Source organism: Mycteria americana, chromosome 2 (genome assembly GCF_035582795.1).
Source record: "Mycteria americana isolate JAX WOST 10 ecotype Jacksonville Zoo and Gardens chromosome 2, USCA_MyAme_1.0, whole genome shotgun sequence".
Classification (NCBI taxonomy): Eukaryota; Metazoa; Chordata; class Aves; order Ciconiiformes; family Ciconiidae; genus Mycteria; species Mycteria americana.
Genome location: NC_134366.1, coordinates 163,333,821 through 163,354,570, shown reverse-complemented (window position 1 = coordinate 163,354,570; position 20,750 = coordinate 163,333,821). Strand labels below are relative to the sequence as shown.

At 39.8% G+C, this 20,750-nt stretch overlaps 1 protein-coding gene across 1 annotated transcript in view; it reads right to left on the bottom strand.

Annotated features, from left to right (window-relative positions):
* Window positions 1-663: 663 nt before the first annotated feature.
* NSMCE2 (NSE2 SUMO ligase component of SMC5/6 complex) overlaps window positions 664-20,750 on the bottom strand; it is a 133,537-nt gene continuing 113,450 nt past the window's right edge. The window contains exons 5-7 of the mRNA XM_075495260.1: window positions 4,706-4,806; window positions 4,280-4,386; window positions 664-1,042 (exon numbers count right to left, since the gene is read on the bottom strand). Of these exons, the coding sequence (XP_075351375.1) occupies window positions 883-1,042; window positions 4,280-4,386; window positions 4,706-4,806 (368 nt within the window). The 3' untranslated portion in view covers window positions 664-882. The remainder of the gene's footprint in view (window positions 1,043-4,279; window positions 4,387-4,705; window positions 4,807-20,750) is intronic.

The following is a 20,750-nucleotide window of genomic DNA, read 5'->3' as shown; positions in this document are numbered from 1 at the left end:
TATATGTCGTGCCTTGTCTGCTAGATGTGTTCAGATCAATTTAGATAATAAATACAGAGTGTCACAAAGTTTAAGTCTCTTTTTGGATCTGTGCCCAAATGCATAGATATCTGAAGCTTATATACAATGAGATTAACTGCTTTTCAGTTCAAGGCATATGGTTCCAATGTATTTGTATTAATTATCTACAAATTAGTTATTGGAATAAATTTGCAAATAATTGTAGTCTCCTAACCTACAGTATTAAGGTAAAGCCCCCTGGGACTTCCAAACGCAAAAAGCCTGAAATAAAAACTTCTGAATCTCAAAAGAAAAGCGTAAGTTAGGGCAGAGTGTTCAATAATTATAAGAATGAGGCCAAGATCCTCAAAAGTGAGTGGTAATTTTGTGTGTCTACACACAAGGTACAGATGTGCAGCCCTTCCTGCAAATTAAGCTCTATTAAAGTTTCTTGAGGTTTGTATTAAAACATGGACGTGCTCCCAAGCAGGGTATATGACTTGGGTAAATCCTTGGCCAGAGTGCCCTACTCCGAGTATTCCCAGCAGTTACAGAGACAGTAACAGAACTATCTGCAATATTGAGCAAAGCACTCGCTATTACATGCGGGCAGAATCTGCATCTCTAATATGCTGAAAAAAATTAGCACGCTGACAAGGAAGGTTAAATGCTGCAAAACACGTTTTATTTATCAAATGCAAGCTTTTAGAATTTCAGGAAGGTTAAAAAAAAACAAGTTAAACTGGAATGCCACATATTCGGCAGTTTAAAAAATGCTTTCAGTTACAGCTGAGACCTTCAACTTTGCCTATAAATGAAACACTTTAAATAACAATCAGTTACACAACCTACTTACAATCAGCAGCTTATCTCACAAGACCTCTAATAACAAATTTTCTTTGTGGCAGCAGCGTATCCAGCTGACTTTTCCAGTGTTGACCAGCTTTGTTTATTCTGACTGTCAATCGCTCTTTTAAGTGCTTCATCTGGCACAAGATCTGATTCTTTTACATCAGCATGGCTACAGCCAATTTTAGGGCATCTGTTAAAAAGAAAAGAGAGACTCCATTAAATCGGAAGAATTGTATTTGTCAGATATAGGCTTTTACATAACATCTGCTGGTTTATTGTATTTATCTGGGATTCACTCTCTCCATCAGTTCCCCGTTACCTCTTTTCCTCTTTACCAGCTCTCTGTGGGGAAAAATAAATCCATTTATCTAAACTGGTGGGAATCAACAGCTGAAGAAAGGAAGGAACACAGCGAGAGACAGAGCCTCTCACCTGTAGATCACTCTCTTGCTTCATGTACACAAGCTGCCTGCATCAGTAATTGTACTAGCATTGCATGGACATCTTTCTGTGTTGCTTTCTCTCTTTGCAGTCCTCTACAAACTGCAGGTAACTACCTCTTACCTTATTAATCTGCAGTGGAGAAGTATAATGTTCACTGATAGATAAATAGGGAAATTAATTTCTAGGGAAATAGGTAAAAGAGAGTAAGACTTGCAAAGGCTGACTGGTGATTCAGTTGGTGTAAAAATTTACCTGGCCTTTTGTGAACTGAGAGAGCACAGAAAGGAGAGATGGGGTCAAATTAACAGCCTCTAAATGATAATGAAATACAAAATGTCTTACAACTACTTGAAACAGCCAGATAAAGGCAGCAGGGTGAAAGATATTCAGGGATCAAAGGTCATTTTCCTTTGGCAGTGGCCCATATATGCACTGATCGTACTTGTATTCAGAAATAACACTTTTCCTGAATTTTTCCTCTATTAGGATTAACTTTTGTCTGAGGCGCTGAACTTATTTACACTCAGTACTCATAGCTTTTACTCCAGATTTGTCCACAGCTTACTGTGTTTGTCATGGATAAGTCACTTAATTGCTCTGTGCCTCAGTTTTCCCATGTATCACCTTATTAGAGCAATAGCTTGCCAGATTAATGAATAACAAGTGCTCAGAAAGCTTCCCACTTTTCCTGTAAGCATAAAGTATTAGTACGTCCTTCCAGGCAGTGGAAAATAGTGAGCAAACTGAGATGTAAGAGCTGCCTAAAGGAGTCTATGGCGAGTCTATCAGCACAAAACCGGTGGCTGTGTATACGTCAGCTGAAGAGCTGACATTCGGCCAGTGCACTGCCAAGTGCACCAAAGGGATTCCGTGGATTCAAACTGGAAAGTACATGTGAGGAAGCAGCCACTTCTGTAACTCCAGAACGAGCAACAGCTTTGATTTCAGAGTCGGGACAGAGAGGATCCCCCTAACCACGACTCTGCTCTATCAAGATACCTGCTTCCATTTGAATATTGCTGGCAGGAGCGCAGTCAAGTAGCAACACCATGAGAACAGGGTACTCAAATGGGGAACTTGTTGCATCAACTGGCCTATCTTCCCACCACAGCAGACTTTGGTTTTTCAAAACTGACTGCATTTTCATGAGAAAGGTTAAAATTACAGCAAGTCAGTGAGACTGGGCAGAGAAAACCAAGCAGTCTTTCTTAGCTTCGTTACAGAGAAGCTGAGTTCTTGCTGTGCTTGTGCTTTTCTAGGATACTGGAATAACTACTGTAAAAATGGTAAGGTTGCAAGCTAAAAGCTCAAAATTAAGAACTGCCAGGACTGCACAAATAACTTCAGTTTGGGTATAAGGTAGCTTTTAAAGCTAAATGTTGTACAGCCTACACGATTTTTTTTACCCTATATTTTCTCTACGTCTTTAATTTCTTAAAAGGTAAAATAAAAATTCAATCACGTGACCCTATTAGTTTTTCCAGCAGTGCTTAAACTTTTGATCCACCACAACAGTCTCTACGATCATGACATTTTCCTGATGGATTTACCAACACAGAGAATTATTTCGATATGAACATCCTAAATTCAGTTCTGTATTGCAGAAGGTATTTTTGTTGTGGTTTGGAGCTGTTGAGCACATGCTTCCTAGCCTGTCCCTATCCTCCAGAATGCTCACTTTCTTCCCTCCAACTTGTGAGCTATTTCCAAACTCCCGTTCATTTTTCCAGCCACGTTTCTGTCCATCCATGTTGCTGGTTTTGTTGTTATTCCCAGTATATTGCACCCACTCCACTTTTTCTCCCTAGACCTCATAACACAGGCAAGGTACTCCTCTCTTGTTCTTCAAGCTGTCTTGACAATAAGGTAGTGGCTGGACATCCCAATCGATGCTTGATTTCATAGCAGTGCTCTCCTGTAGCCAGGAAGGAGCGTGGAATAAAAAGTCCCTCTCCATCTTTGTATCCCTATGGCAGAGTATGTAGAGTCTAACAGAAATGCAAGAGCAACGGATGGAGGAAGTAAGCTGCCTGTGGCATTATGTTTGGGGAAATCAGGTTGCTAGTCTCTGACAGACCTTCCTGAGCATTTGCAAACTGCGCATTTATTAAAAAGTCCACAACTGATAAGTTTCCATGAGGTCATGAACCCCAAAGCATGAGGCTCTAGCATATATGGTGTAAAAACAAATGTGAAATTAATGGTGAAATGGTACGTCCTCTAAACTTGCTCTAAAAAGTGTTTTTGCCCCTTTACTTCTCTTTTTTTTTTTTTTTTAAATCAAAACCATCCTAAATTTGAAACTTACCTGGGAGAATTTCAGGTTTAAAAATTCAACTGTTACATCTTTTCATTCAAAAAAATATGTCCTGTGTGGAAAGTGGCAGGCTGCTTTGATGATATCAAGTAAGAATTATTTAATTGCATCGTAGTAGGAACTGCACAATCCTGTCTGATCATTCTTAAAGCTCTGTCTGATCATTCTTAAACTCTGTACTACCTAAAAAGTTGTGTTTTAATATTTGTCACTTTAACACTCATTTAAGTGTTTTAATATTTCTCAGTTGTATTGGAATATAACTGCAAAAGAGGGTGCACAGAGAAGACATTTATTTTTTTTCATTAACTTCAGGGCTTGCTAAATAAGCGGTGGGAACAAAATGAGCAACTAAATTTTAGGAAGCTGAAGTTTCTCCTTGTTGTTCATGGCCATATGAAATCTCTTTGCTTCTGTTGTGCAGGTACCACGAGTAGCTGTAACTTCCTCACACACTTCCTGAATATTTCCTTACACATTGTTTTCATTAAAAAGAAAAGCTCCTTCACGTGTACAGTACTAATGAGGAGACTGTGACTTGGGCAGACACTGAGGTATTACTTCCTGCAGCCTTGCCAATCCAAATACATTTCCTAGAACAAGTGGAGTAAAATTCCACTTACACAGCAAAGCAAATAGCTTTTCCACACATTCTTGTTAGCTTACCGGACTTTTTTCTTTTGCTGCTTTCGTGTCTGGATAATTTTTAGAATGGCGTCTTCTTCATAAGTATGTCCACAGACTTTGTTTCGAACTGGCCTCTTCATTTCCATCTGTAATCAATAAGGTTTGATTTAAAGGAACTGATGATGCCCATGAAAACGCTTCTTATGAGATTTAATGTAAAAGTGCAGGAAGTGTGTTTGCCATTCATACGTGGCATTCCACTCAAATTACAGGGTCAGGTCCTGCATGGTAAACTGCATTCCTACTTACGTGGGTTTTTTTCCCAAGCAATGTTGCTCTTCTCTGATAATGCTTGTGATTTATACTGCCTGATTTTAACGAGTATGGCAGATTTGTAATAAACAATCCAATGAAGAATATGAAATAACTATTTCCCAATCGATTATAGTAGCAGTGATAGCATACCTGTGTAATGGGACAAATAAAGTTCATCTGACTCTGAGTCACAGCTATATCTTCATCGATTTCTTCAATGGCCTCATTACCATTATCTGATTGACGACAAACTATAATGGGAAACAAGACAGTTTTCATTTAATATTTAATATAGATAGCCAATACTTCAAATAAGCAAATAAAATCCAGCATTTGCCAAGCATTATCTCACAGTGATATCTAAGATGCCACGACGTATTTCTGTACCACTCCCCGAACAAGATACTGCAAAAACACTGTACTACAGTCTCTGTAAGAAAATGTGGATTTTTAAATGGTAACCACTTGTGTGTGTGTATGTGTGTGGCTATTTATAGCCAATGCTAGAAAGGAGGGCTGGGAAAGAAAGCAAGCTGGCCTGAATATATGCAAAGCCTTTGGTATTCTCTGTTCAAGTTTACCAAAAACCAGTAACATGCAGGTGAGTCCCCAAAATCTAACAAAGAATGAGGTGGAAATTTTGCAGATTTGGCAGTCCTACCCTCAAGATCAGTTTGTGTTTGAATGTCATAAATGGGCTTGCTATATAGCCTGTATACACAGTATATACTTTAAAAGGAATTTGTACTATTTGTCGTAATGCATCATTTGTAAAGCGATGCCGCTGTATTTTAACAAGACTATAATTAGTGAAAAACAAAAGCCAATAAAATATTATTTGAGATGGATAATAGAAACGTTATTGCAGTAACCTTAAGGAGGAGGGGCAGAATGAAATCCTGAAATCTCCCAGAAAACACCTGATGGTCCAGTGCCAGGGAATGAGGGGCAGACAAACAAGAAGAAATCCACCTTGAGCTAGAGAAGATGCAGGTCCCCACTTTTACCAGAAGAAGAAGGCAAGGCGTAAGCAACTCTGCGTACCCAGGGGCACGCCAGCCCAGGGTTCCATGCAGAAACTAATTAGCCAGAGTCAAAAGCCAAGACACAGGAGCAGCTAAGGAGGATATATATTGCTAAGTATAACCTTAATAAATGTATACATGTTGTTTTATCTTTTCCTAACTTTGCTCTGTTATTGTGAATCTAGGCTTTTAGTTGAATGCATTTGTTTATCTTTAAATCTTATCTGGTAATAATAGCAAACTTAACACCTGCCATAACTTTCCATTCCTTTGGGGTAGTTCTGCAATGTTTTTGCAGCAGTGCCCTGGGGTGTAGTCCTCAAGGTGTCCCACGCTGAACAGAACATTTTTCTCTCTAGCTGCACAAGCTAGTTTGCAATGTGGCAACACAGGGTTTGGAGAGGATGAAATCCTTCAGTCGCCTGTGTTGGCTTTGACTGCCAAGGGGCAGCGAGAAACACAGGTGAACACGGAGGGTTTAGAGTTACTTCATGATTTGTCTTCTACAAAGTCTCAGCCTTGGTTCCCTTTGCTGCTATTGCACGCTATCAGCCGATCTTTGTATCTTTGCATCCCTGGTATTCAGTCTTCCACATCTGTTAAGGACCAGTGTTTCCTAACTTATGGTCAGTCCTGCATGCCTGTGTAATACCATCACCTTCCGGATGATAACAGCAGACATCACTCTTGGAGCAATCACGGTCTCTCACACCCAGTCTAGACTGAGCACACTGCCATGTGAGCCAGCACATCTCTGGTTGAGGTACTCTTGGCATCAGTATTGCAGCCATCGCTCCACCACAGCACCTCTCGGTATGCTGGTTTTATTTGCATATTTTTCCTTCCTCCTTAACAGAGCTTGCCCTTCTCTCCATTCCAATATACCAAGAGTTTTCCAAGCATTCAGGAATGTTTCTGACCCAGGTACTCCTGCAAATACTTAGGCAATACTCAGGCAAGCATCAAGGGTATTTCTGTTTCTGTTACTAAGGCCTCATTCAATCAATAGAGTGTGGATGCAGGGGGAAAAGGAGCTCAAATGTCCAACGTGAATAATAAATTTTAAGGCTTTCATCCCCAAGAATATTAACATACCTTTATCAGATACTGACCCCCTAACAAAAGTAAACACTTGCAAATCAGAAGGAAAAAGTGGGCACAATTTAACTGTAAATACCGAACCTGCAATGGTATAGACATCATACAAAGACCTGCATCAGTCACCACTTTTCAGAAAAGAAAACCTGTCACATGCTATTCTTAGATTGCTCATATATAAGGTTTATTCTATCATAAACACATAGTATTTTGAAGAAAACATAACTTTGGGGGGAAAGAAGTGGGTTTTTTTAATGAAGCTTTTGAAATACAAAGCAATAGGTGAAATCCCACTGAGATAGCAAGGCTAAACAATATTGCAAATATTGATAGGTGCCAGCTTTGGCATTGGCTGCTTTATTTAAATACCATACTGATTTTTTTCCTGTAAGTAATGCCAACAAAGAACAAGAGATTCAGAATTTCCTTAAATTCATGTATCTGCAAATTTTGACATATTGCAGCTCTAATCTTTCCTGCTAAACATCTGGAAACTCACATTTTTCTATGTTGTACTTTGTTTCAACTCATGAACTTGGCATGTAGTTCCAGTGTACCAGCGTATCACGCCAGTCAATGAAGTTAGAACACAGCAGTACTAGCAAGATCGAGGACAGGTGATTGTTTATGAAGGATTATTTTTTTTTTAATCAATATGTAGATGCCAAGGAAGGTGGGTAAAGTTTTAAAATGTGGGGCTCGTGCCTGTGATTTTACTTTTAAAGCTCAGCTCTCCAAGTTAGGCATGTAACTGGCCTCTTCTGGAAGAGCGTTCACGTTGCGCAGCACCTTCTGACTTTGCTAAGGAGTCACCACTTCACTCATCACTTCTGTGTGTGCTTACTTAGGTACCAACACAAGAATTTAGGAGACTATGTTGAAGCATCCAAGTTTGAAAATATCAGCTCAAGCTTGGGTACTGGTGTTTGAATCTCCCCTGAAGGCCTCAGGTCTCTAAATTATGTGAGCTAAATCACAGGCTGGGTTTACCTCTTTCTCATGCTGGCTTTGGAGGTGATTTAGATGCCTCATGTTTAATGGTTGAAATTCCATGAGTTGAGACCCACTCCCTGTAGGTGGGATATATTAATCTTCCTGGATTCAAATCGTCCTCTTGCTGCAACCTTATCTTAAACACTTCGGGCTGCACTTCATTTGCAATGATTTTGTATACAGTCTACCAGAGCGGGGCCCTGGTTTCAAGAGGTTATCACAGCACAAATGAATAATTATTTAAAATATTTCCTTTTCATAAGCAGCTAATATTTTAAATAATAAATATGCAAGACTGGGATGATGCAAGTGATACCTCAAACATGTCAATAGCAAATTAGCATAAATCAGATAAACCACCCACAGATTTGTTGTTATTGCTTGATGTTCTAGATTACAGGAGGAGAGAGGAAAATAACTTTTTTCAATTACAGTAAATTTTGCAGAGATTACGCAAAACACACATACTTCTCGAACTGGTCAGTAAGATGCTCTAAACTGTAGATCTATACCTGTAAACTCATATTGGAAGATGTTTTTATTAAGGTCAAAGGGGTTTTTTACCAAATGAAATGTATAAAAGTTTGGAGGATCTAACTTGCAAGTCTGACTATTCTATACAAAGAAGAAATAAAAACACCGGGTCATACATATTTCAGCTAAGTCAGGTTACATTTTTGTAAAATTGAGTTATCCTTGCAAATTAAAACCAGATGCAGAAAACACTAAGTTATTGTTCCTGAAATTCAGAGGTTGCCTTAAGTAACAGAAGTCCATACCTCTATTTTGGTAGTCTGAGAGATTACATTTTAAGAGCCTTAAGAGTTTCCAGTTTTCCATTCCAGCCAACTGAAACCTGTTATGAGTATTAGTAACGCATTTTCTATCTGGCTATCTCAGCAATGATGTTTACAGCTAATTAGTGCCCACTGTTGTAATAAAACTGCATTCTCATACACATATCTATTTTTGGTAACACATCATAATGAATTTTGCAACTGCCAACTGTTTTTTACTTATTCAATTTTAATTAAAAGCTGGTAGTACTTTATATCTCTATCACTTTCATCTCTTGATAAAAATGTGACTAATATGCCTTAGCGCAGTTTTTACCTACTCTGCTGAGAGAGACTGAGAACTTTTAACCAACTTGTAAAAATAAGAAAGTCATACTGCGGAGACATTAACTGCTATATTGTGAATTATATTAATTGTGAATTATATTAATTGTACACATATTAAAAAAGCATTAGAGGAAAGATCCTCTCCATTGTCATTGTCACTTCTATGACAGACAGACTGCTGTCTGCTCACTGCTTCCAGTGCCAACAACGTCCTCTACCCAGTTCCCGTTCCTCTAACCTGAGTGAGTACACGTTGCAATGTAAACTTAATTGATTTCTTTCCTTTTGTGCTGCGCTGTTCTGCCTTCTCACCTGCCATCAGTCAGATGCTAATCCCGGAAATCAAAGGGTAACGTTAAGCATACCGGATTGAGTCTTTGTAAGCCTGAGCCACTAGACAGACAAGGTCTTGGCTCCCAAGAGGGTCTATTGTACTGCTGACTCTATAGAAATAACAGCAACTCATCCAGGCTGGGAAAAATCCTATCTCTGAGAGCTCCAAGAAAAACATGAATGTTATGAGGGCAAGTCAAATACCAAGTGTTCCTGCCAGCAGGACACAGAAAATAGTGGAAGGTGGGGGAGGTGAAGGACATCATCACATCCGAAAGTTGTATTCTAAGAGTCAGAAGGAGTCTGGGGCACTGCTAGCATGGGGTGAGGGAGGTCCAAGGACAAGTCTAAAGAAGGGAACAAGCCCAAACACTGCTTTCCACGAAACACACTGCTGAGACCACCGTGGGCAATGCTTAAGTGTGGGTCAGCACGCCCATTAGTGCTCTGAATTTGAGTTAGACTTCAGATCTGGAGAAGCAGACCAGAACAACTGTCCAGTGTCCTGCCCCCGGGACGGATCTACAGTAAATGCTGTGGGAGGAGTGGGAGAAGAGGGGAAGCACAGAGTAATACCTTCCTGGCAAACTTTCCCAGTCTCTAGCAATTTGTGGCCAAGGACTTCCTGAGTCAGAGGTAGTATCTTTGTACTTAATAAGCCCTGGAGTTTTCATCCAATGAATTTGTCTAAACTTGGAGAGGGGCATTCGGGCCTGGACTTTTCAGCTTGATTAGAGACAGTTATCTTTGCTAGAAAGGTTAGCAACAGTTTAATTTTCCTTGAAACTTACCACAGAGGCTGCAGGTTATAGTTTAATTTGATTTTTAAGAGGGAAAATAAGGTGTGCAAGCTACAGCTGCAGTCAAACAGTTCAAAGGCTTTCTTGCTTTTGCCAGAGGCATGCAATAGTTTAACTTGCCAACCAAGCCAAACTAGGCTTTGCATTAAAGTACCTTACAATTTGATTACTTGCTGGTGTTGCAATACACAAGTTGATCTAAGGAAGGTGGCCTCTAACATGTTGCTCCAGATTGCAATTGCAAATTTACTTGCTCCTGCCCAGGCCAAGCAATTTGCTGGTAATTTACTGACAAGTCCCTTGTTATGTGCCCTGTTTCACACATACTTGTGTAAGAAGTACATAGACATACATTTGGTCAATCCAAAATAAAATGACAGTTCTGTAAATATAAGCCATTCTGATTTTCCTGGAGTGTGAAAGACAAATTAGATGAACAAATTAGCAAATTGTTAGTTCCTTTACCTAATGAGTGGGGAAGGAAAGGACAGTATCCTGCACTAAGCAACAATCCTCTAAAAACTCCTTTAATACCATCAAATTCAGAGCACTTGCATATTTTACAGTATTTTGTCCCACTAAGCTACAGGCCTTTTAAAATACACTATTCCAAATGGAAATACTGTTGCCGTTTTATCCTTTCACTATGGGGTAGAGCTGGTTGATGCCAGTTTTCCAGAATGAACTTAAAATGAAGAAAGACTGATTTGATGGAAATGTTATGGGACACTTGTTACAGAAATGTAAGTGAAAGAGATGGAAAGACACTTGAAGCTAGATACAATTTGCTGTTGTATTAATAAATAAAATGTGACTATGAATCCCACCTAGAAAAAAAACAAAACAAAATCCAGAGGTGCCCTGTGAAACCTTCAACTCATACACTATTCAAAGTGAGAAGTAAGACACCATCTTGTCCTTTAGATTTTGGGAAATTCAGACTGGTGCACACTGGGAGCTGCGTCCCTAGAAATGTGAACAGAAAGGATATCTTTGATTATAAACGACGCAACTCAAACCGTTTGGTAGGCACAGAGGCAGCTTTCTTGCTCCCTCTGTTATTGCAAACAAACATGAGAAATCCACACTTCAAAGTCCGTGGATGACATTTCAAACAGCAGTTTCCTCATCACTGCAGTCTGGACTAGATCTGAAGAAGCTCCTGGGGGAGATGAAGCTTACCTAAAAAGATTTCATGAAGGCTCATCAGTAAGCTCAGAGGAGCCACTATTTCTGGAAAATCTAAGAAAGCCATATTCTTCCACCTTAACTATCATCTCCTACAATGGCGTGCAAACTTAAGAAGCAAGTTAAACACCAAAGGCTTGCTGAAAATAAACCTAACTGATAAACAGGTTACTTAAATGACCAGGAAACTCTAGGTCTACATGAAAGTGTGCCAGGCATGTGACAATAGAGAAAAAGAGTTAGGGATGCCACAGTACAAGCAAAGGAAGACAAAAACTGGAATATCTTACAAGGAAAAATATGTATTGGACACAAGCTACTAAATTGCAAATATATGTGAAGAACGTTTTTACTACTTGGATTTTCTCCAGCTCTTCAGAAGAAAAAAAGCTGAACAATCCCTGCTTCATACAGTATACTGTATAAAGGCAATTTCCGTGCTTAGAGAGCAACTTTTCATATATCAGACATTAGAAGAATATCACACACATTTAAAAAATGAAGAAATTCACTCCAGACACATGAAAGAAAAAGTTGCAAAACACGCAACCAGAAAAAAAAAAAGGCCTACCATTTCATTAGAAGATGAACCACTTTCCATTACTAACATTGTGGTCAGAATCTGGAATGTCACTGATGCAATGCTAACCATCAAATGACATGAACATGTAGGGCTTGCCTACACAGGGAAGCTGTTGCAAAATAAGTGAGGGTGTGAATGTAGAATGCATTAGCTACTTGGCATTAACACACTGTGTGGACGCTCTTATTCTGCACTAGGAGTGCCTTTTGGCTGTTTAGCCTAATCCATTTCCACAGTGGACTTGAGAAAGGCACTGTTAATGCTGGACAGGAGTAGTGAGAGGAAAGCCGTCAGTATTGACAGCAGTTTGGAGCCACATCTGTTTATGCATGAGTCTTTAGCAGTCCGTGGATGGCCTCTTCTGTAAATTTAATTCAAATTCTCTCAGAACAATCCATGCCAAATATACTCTAAATATTAGCTCACAAGCAGAAACCATGTCTACAACATCTCTGAACAAAAAGTAACGTCATGCATCTTTTAACCTACGTGGTTGGAGGTCACTTTGCCCATTTCAGTCTGTCATTTGTGGATTCTTGTCGTCATTCTCCTCTGAAAAGCTGAACTGGTGACAGATTTTCAGGTGGAACAAGCGTCTGCTAGAAAACACTCCTGGACAGAACTGTTCCAGGGTAACAGAGGGACAGAAAACAAAACCAGCAGTGATCAGGCAAGCAGACCAGGCAGCGTAGCTTCCTAGCAGTCCATCCAACAGGCTGCTATGGAACTAGTGAGCAGAAAAACCCCTGGCTAGCCCAAATGATCACACCCCTGGGAGATTATCATTCTGATTATCGTTTCAATCTGCCTCTTCATGTTCTCCTCAAAAGACTTTTTGCCAAAGACTTCACTGTATTTCTTTCCTAAGCAGCTCTGTTGAAAAACATCTTTTAAAAGTCACCAAAATAATGTCCCCAGCCCCCCGTCAGACGCATGTAGTTTGCCATGTGTTGGGGGATCGGTAGGAATACTTACAAGGTATAGGGTGGAGGGCATGAAGCTATAATCCCTGAACATTAACCTGTTGATTTTGTGGTTGGCGAGGATGGCACCAACTCAGCAGCTGTCTGAAACTGCAAAGCGAGCACAGGAAAGAGCAATCTCTCACCTTCGGGAATCGGCAGGTTTGTAGTACAGGAAACCAGCTCCGCTGCCCCCTTCACCCAAAGGAAGCTGGAGAGACAGATCTGCCTCTCTTTGCCAGGAAAAGACAGATGTACTATATCGCTCTCAAATAAAGACATGGGTACAAATAAGAAAAAGTGAAACTAAAATGGTGGGGACAAAATATGCTTTTCTCCACCTCCTAAAGCCCAATGTTGAAACACTTGAAAGAAACTTTTAGGCAAGATATTTTATTTCAAAGTTAATATTAATGAAGAGAGCAACATTAGCAATTCTGTTCTTAGTGATGCATTTCAATCCTTCAGAGCGCTTTCTGAACTACTTCTCTTAACTACTTCAAAAATGAATTTACTTCATTTAGAAATATATAACATCAAGTGATTACAATTCAATGTGCAGTGAAGCACTATATATATCCACAGAACTTACTGGAGTTATATTATTAAGATGTATAAAGACAGAAGTTGTGTTCATTTCCCAAGCTTTTTCTATAGAAATGAATTTCTTCTGTATTTTACATATAAAGTTTACCACTCCAGTTATTTTGAATTCTGCAGTTTTGCACTGCCTGAAATGCCTCTGCTGAAATGGCCTCTGGGATGGGCAAGAAGACTCAGCTGTCTGCATGTCATGGTCTTCACTCCAGCACCATCTCGGAGCTTGTCCCTGCTGCAATCACTGCTCCGGGCACTGGCTGGGTACCCGCTCGGGGCTGCATCTCCCGCTCTGCTCCTGCCTTTGGTCACCAGCCTGTGGCCCCAACAACCTCCTCAGAAGAGGAATTTTCCTAAAGCAATGAATCATTTGTGGAAGTAATAACATCCAATTCCTCCTTCTCTTGAACACAAAGCACTATAAAAAAGGTCAGTTTTACTACCATGACTGTTTTGCTGGTGGAAAACTGAGGCACAGGGCAGCAATACGTCCAGAGCCACTAGCACATTTTGTGTGCTAGACCGTTGTCTTTCCCATTAGACCACACTGCCTTCCCCCTGAGTAACTAAGGCTATGAACAGTTTCCAAATACATTCTTAGTGAATGCATCAGTTCCATGCTAAAAGCAAAAAATACAATTCAGAAACCAGTATCTCCTAGTAATTGCACAATATCTGGTTGTTTATTTTGAGAAAACTAACACTTGCACTGAACAACACATGATCATTTTCTGGTAAGTCATATTTATAAAATAATGTTTCTTTGCTAAACTACATAAGAAAAGGGAAAAAAATCAACATTTAATATCATATCAAAACAAGTTAAGAAATAAAACTCAGGCTTTTTTTTAAAGAGGAACTTACAGATCTGCCATTGCTCAATCATAAAACTGCAAGGTTTTCATTTAGGTTAAGGCAGAGTGACATATTGCATGTGTGTGTACTAAGACGTTCTGCATAAACTATGCTGTGCACTCTGAGCAGATCTTCACTATAATAATCCTCAGTAAGCTGTTCTCTAAAAGAAATAAAAAATGTTGCTAATCCCAATTTATACAGCATCCTCCAAAACAATGTCACAGGGGGCTTGTGCAGCTAAACATAACGCTATCATCAGTTAGGAACAGCTGAACAGTTATTTTTCTCAACCTGTCCTGTGATGTAAGATTAGGCTTCTTGAATGGCAGTCAGTACAAAAAATCTAACGCTAAAGCCCTGAGCTATAAATACTCATGGATTATAACTGCAGCAGCCTAGTAGCTTCTGTTGGTAATTAGTAGTTAATTTTAAATCTGATCGATATTTATTTTAAATTTCTTTCTGCAGATTCTCATTTGCGAGGAGTGTAACTGGCAGAGTGGATCTTCATTAATGCTACAGGCATTAGAAAATCCTTACCATTCTATAGGTGTCATTTATGTAGCAACACATGCATTTCAGACTTCACCTTGACATTTTTGCATGGTGCAGATAATAGACAACCTGGAAACGACTGTGCTTTATGGCAAATGTGCTGGGAAGACTGTGAGGGTCTTAACTAAGGTCAAGCACGAGGCAAAGTCTTTTAAACCCTCAAGGTCTCTCTATGTCTGCACTTTCCTCTCCAGATCAGGTTTAATAGGGTAGCGAAGTGGGACAGAGAAAGGGCTTGAACACCCTCAGCACAGATGCACACAGCAGCAGAAACAAGAACGGCTAAGCAGGACAAGCAGAGCAAGGGAAGCTAATGTTGAATTGATGGGACAGCAGTTGCAGTGTCACTTGTGCTTCATAATAAGGATAACGAGCACATAGCTAAATCACATGGCATTCTGCACAGTCTTCATCTTTCTAGCAAAGCAGTTAATGTTACGTTCGCTATTTCAATCTTATTACCAGGATGGAGTAACATTATAGTTGTCCTCTTAAGAACTATTAACTTCCCTTGCACTCTTTGGCTGGCACATCAGCTCTTGCAGAAACATGTACAATCCCTCCATGTATGCTGAGAAAGACGAAGATTTTATATCTCGAAATAAACAGCTTAATATAAGTGAAACAATCAAACTGCACTAATTAAGGAAGGAAAACAAAACTGAGTACAACAGAGTTACACTAAGGAATCACCATTTCAAAACAATGAAGATAAGGCACAGCCTGTTTTTGTCAATGCTCCTTTCACATCAGAAATCAAGCAGAGCCCTGCAACCCAGAATTTAGGTTAGGTCAGTGTTACTGAGACTCTCTGGTTTGTACAGGTAATTAAGATTCCTCTTTTTCTACACATTTGGTTACAGCTAGTAAAAATATGTGGGAATTGGGTTCAGTGACTGGAAGGAATGGAAAACCTTTAAGGACAGAATCAATATATAAAGGGGATCATAAGAAAGATGGAGAGAGACTTTTTACCAGGGCCTGCAGTGACAGGACAAGGCAAAATGGTTTTAAGCTGAAAGAGGGTAGATTTAGATTGGGTGTGAGGAAAACATTCTTTACTATGAGGGTGGTGAGACACTGGAACAGAGAAGCTGTGGATGCCCCATCCCTGGAAGTGCTGGACGGGGCTTTGAGCAACCTGATCTAGTGGAAGATGTCCCTGCCCATGGTGGGGGGGGGGACCTAGATGATCTCTAAAGGTCCCTTGAACCCAAACCATTCTATAATATTTCCCTGATTCCAAGCTTTTATGTGCAGATACCAGCACTGGCAGCTACAGCTCTTCGGGATCAAATACTACCTTGATATGGCATGCATGACAATACTAGAACATGTAACACAATTTAGGAAATAATCTGTTAGATTATGAAGCTGAAAAGCACTTTTAGTGAAGACCACAAAGGCACTATATCCTTAAAGAAATGCAACAACAGAAAATGCTAGTCACAGACAAATGACACAGTTAAGCTCCCCGCATGACAAAATACACTCAGCCTGAACTGAAAAACTGCTGCGACCATACACTTCCTAGAAGTGTCCTGCTATTTTTTTCATCGCAAAGCTGATCACGGTACAGCATCCCATTTCATATAAAGGAAAACATATAAAGTATCAAAAGGGCTCTTCAGAGGGCACATACTTGAATAAGAAATAATTCTAGCCAGGGAGTACAGGGGAATCTGGAAAACAGCAGCGAGTCGCATGCCGATTTTGTAAACATAGGAAATGATTGCTTCAAAACTTTCAGCTGCTTGAGGTGCTGTCCACCCATATATGACAAACCTAACAGGGAATAGTCACCGTGTTAGTGACACCCACAGGTATGTGGAAAGGGCAGTCATTTCGCAGTAAGCAGAGTTCCTTGGGAAGTGACAGTCTTTGCAATCACGCATTCCTGGGTTACTACATTTGGCCTCTGGCTTGTACAGCACAGAGCTTGAAACCAGAAGCTCGATTATCACTGACAATGCTGATCTGGAATTTCAGGAATGGGTTGCAGTGGGTCCCGGGAAGCAAACAGCATCTATGAAGCGAAGAAGCACTCTATACCTTTGCCAACAGAGAATGTTATGTTGCTCTGAGATGTTGCAAGAGCATGCAAGCAGTGTGGGAAAAGAGCAAACAGAGCTGGTGCAGTACGAACTACAAACGGCATCATGTTATTTACCACGGGGGGCAGGAAGGCATATGGAATTCCACACTGCTCAGTGCCTGAAAATATTCTTTGGCAAATGATTAAACAATTCGATGGAAAGCAGTAAAGGATAACAAGGTAGTAAGAGGCAGTCAATATGTTTCTTGCTGGATCAAATCATGCCAAACTGATCTAACTTGCTTGCTGATAGATTAACTGTCCCTACTGGACGAGGGAAGTCAGGTAACATATATATGCTGATTTTAAATACAGCTTTTCACATTCTCCCGATGACATTCTCTCAAGCAAACTAAAGAAATTAGTACTGATCTTCACCCAGATCCAAGAAACAACACAAGAATTAAGCTTTATTCTGATTACAGTTTCTTTTTTTCTAAAGCAGGTGTAACAATCATTACAGTAATGCCTAAAAACCATAATAGAGATCAAACAAGATTGTACAAGACACTATACACATTCATGAAAAGACAATTTCTGGCATTACAGAGCTAGTCTAAACAATCAGGACACACAAGGAAAATACCTTACCAGCACTGTCAGAGATGGGAAACTGAGGCAGAAAAAGATTAAGAGCCTGATTTTCAAGCGAGCTCAGCATATTTGTTGCTGAGCTCGCTTGAAATTCTGGCCATAATCAACATCATGGAAATCACTAGATATTGAGCTCCTTTGAAAATCAAACTTCAATATGAAAATTTGGCCCAGAGGTCTTTTGAAAATCTACATCAAGAGGCTTACCCAAGGTCACCCAGGAAGTCGGTGGCAGGGCTGGGAACTGAACTTGCATCTTCTGACTCCCACTCTGGTGCATAACTAATGTCGCCCTGTGTTCTGTTTTAATTAGCTATGGGGAGATCTCAAACCAGAGAACGCTTTTGAACTGAAAGAAAAGAAAACCCTCACAAATGCATTCAGTTTCCTCTCAGAAGCATCAGCACAACAGGCTACCAGCAACTCACAAGCAGTAGGGATTGCTAGCTTCTTTCACAAGCTTCTGTTTTCCTTGGAGAAGATAAATTGTTGTTTACTTCTCATATATAAAGGGATTCATTGGAGAACTGTTCATTTTTTCTCCAATAATTTTTTTTTTTACTTGCACTATGCCTCTGACCCATACAAATATTTTTCCAGTGACAAATGAGGATAGAAAAAGGAAGCCTGCAGAGTGCAAAGGCTCCTAAGGATTAGTAGACAACCTCTGGGGCAAGGAGTGGAGACTAATGCTATTGCTTATTATTACTACATTTTTCCCTAGGTAGAGAGAGTTGTTTGAAGTGGTTTTCTTGCTAATGCAGTGGCAGAGCAAACTATTTACTTTGCATGTATATGTGGTTGCTTCAGTACCTCTCCTGCTGTTCCTGTGGAACACCTAAGATGCACTGTTTTCAGCAGTCTACAAGTTCTTTCTGGAACATCTAGGTTCTCCATATTTTCCCTGGCTTTGGCAGCATCCATAGGTCTCTAAGCATCTTCCCTGACAAGTCTTTGTTGGAGAACTACTGCAGCCATCTCAAGAACAACAGAATATAGAAAATTATAACAAAGGTGGAAAACAAGCCACAGCTAGAGTAGGTGTCTGTAGCAGCTTCTTTTAGCTTAACGCACTTTGCTAAAACCTAGATGTGGCATTATTTTGTCAAAGACAGCATAATAGGTTAGTATTTCTATTCATATTTTTGCCATCAAAAGCTTTAGCCTACTTTCCTGTAAAAGACTACACAGGTTGATGCATTGGAAGAGCTCTTCAAAAGAGGAAGCAGGTCATTTCCTCAGCTCTCTGACCCTGATACGCTGTCTGTGATCACAGGGGACTTCTGAATTCACTTTATTGTACACTGGGAATGTCACTGATAAAAGCCAATGAGAATTTTGCCCAGTTTTCCTCAGACAGAAAGCTATTTGGTGGATAGAAATGGAAATTCTGGCTCATGCTGACGGCTGGAGATTTCATAAAAGAGAAGCCGCTGGGTTCATTATTCCCAGGTTTCTGTCAAAAGTAGAAAAATGGCTTGCTTTCCTCTTTCCAACTTTCAGTCTTCTTGTACCTCTTCAGTGCTACTTTCAAATCTGCTGCCTACTTTGGCGTATGTTTCTCTTGGGCTCAGAACAGTATCTTCTCTGTCAAAAGCACCTTCCAGTTTTCTTCTTCATAATTTTCACTGCTACAAGTTTATGTGTCCAGCTGCAAAGTTGTGTAAGTTTAAAAACAACTTTATCTAGAAAAGCCAAGAAACACTTCACTAAAGACAAAACATAATAGGTATGTGAAACAAACAGATGGTGGAGTGAGAGAGATGGTGTACAAGCATCATGTTTGTTTCTACAGATTAGCTGGGCATACAGTTTCTACTTATAGAGCATTTTCAGTTTCTTTTAATCAGGAAAAAAAATATATTAGCTTTAGTTTAGCACTGGTTCAGGGATTACTAGTGTTTCTACAATGGAAGTCATTAAAGGGGGTGTTTGAGGGAAGGCAAATTTATTTTACAGGGCTCCCTCCCTTCTGGAGAGTGTTTCTCATGTAAGAGATGGCACAAGAAACAGCAAAGGGACGCTTAGGGGAAAATAAGCAAAGCTGACACTCGAGGTTGGCAGCGCTGCCCAAGCAGAGGAGAAGTGGGTGACTCCATCAAGTCGCGCACTGCGCGGCTGGGTGCGGCAGCAGTCTGAAGGTCCTCACGGGTAAAGCATTCCCAGAGCCTACTCCTGCAAGAGTCCTATCTGTCAGGTTCTTTTATTCCATCTTATCTGTCTCTTGTTTCACTCCACACCCTCCTTTTCTTGTATGGCTTTCTCATTGTCTCGTCTCATTTATCTTGGATCCCAAGCATTCTGGGGCAGGGAATGCATCTTTATATAGTAAAGAGGCAGTGCTTTTATGGCACTATATGCATAATTAATAATAATTCATTCAAGATATAAAGTGAAACTTCTCAAATAAGCATTAAATATCACTTGTCTAGAAGAGGGGATCTCTTCAGTTAATGAAAAACACTACTGAAAATCTTGGGGTTAACCTTAAAGTGTATGCTTAAAACAAACCACGACCACTGTTAAACACGCAGGTTGCACATGTTCTGGAATGCTGATTGAGCAGGCTTATGTGGGATCACCCAAAACCCTTGCAAGCTGATGAATCTGAATAATTAAGCTCTCCCTCATTACAGGGCTCCAAAGCACATTAATCAGGTCTCCAGAAGAGTAAAGTTCACTCCAGAGACAAGAATACATCTTTGACTAATTGGGTGTTTTGATCAGCTGGATTTGGTAAACTGAGGCTGCATTTGAAATATCAGTATTGACTATATACAATATTATATGCTACCATATAAGTTATGCATTCTGCTGTCTGCATACTGACCCAGCAATAGATCTTACAATGTACATTATTTTACTCTATCTCTTTTCATTTTTGACAAGTGTGAACTTCTAAGGACCTTATGAAATACTTTCTCCTCCTCCAATAAAATCACAAATGGAGTGGTTTTTTTTCATTTTGTTTTGTTTTTTAACTAGGAAATTTGACTCTATATTATGATCCTGACCATGAAATGAGCTCACAAGGGCAGTACCAGCAGTCTTCTCAACTGTGTTGAACAGTCATCTTGTTGTCCCTAAGCTCACTGAAGGATGGAAATCCCTCTTTACATATGCTGCTGTCATGGCTAACATCCTGAGAAGAATTTTGTCGAGTCTATTGACCACACAAAATTTAGAATTTAAATAACACTTAGACAAAGCATATCCGTGCATGAAAAATGAAATACAATTACAAATATCAAATAATACAAAAATGCTTTTGAAGATGCAGGGGAAATTTTATTTGGAAGAACATAATTAGAATCCTGCTCACACTGATCTAAAACCCTGAAAAAGGAACAGAAATCCGGCAGCGCTAACATACTAAAACTGGTATAAACC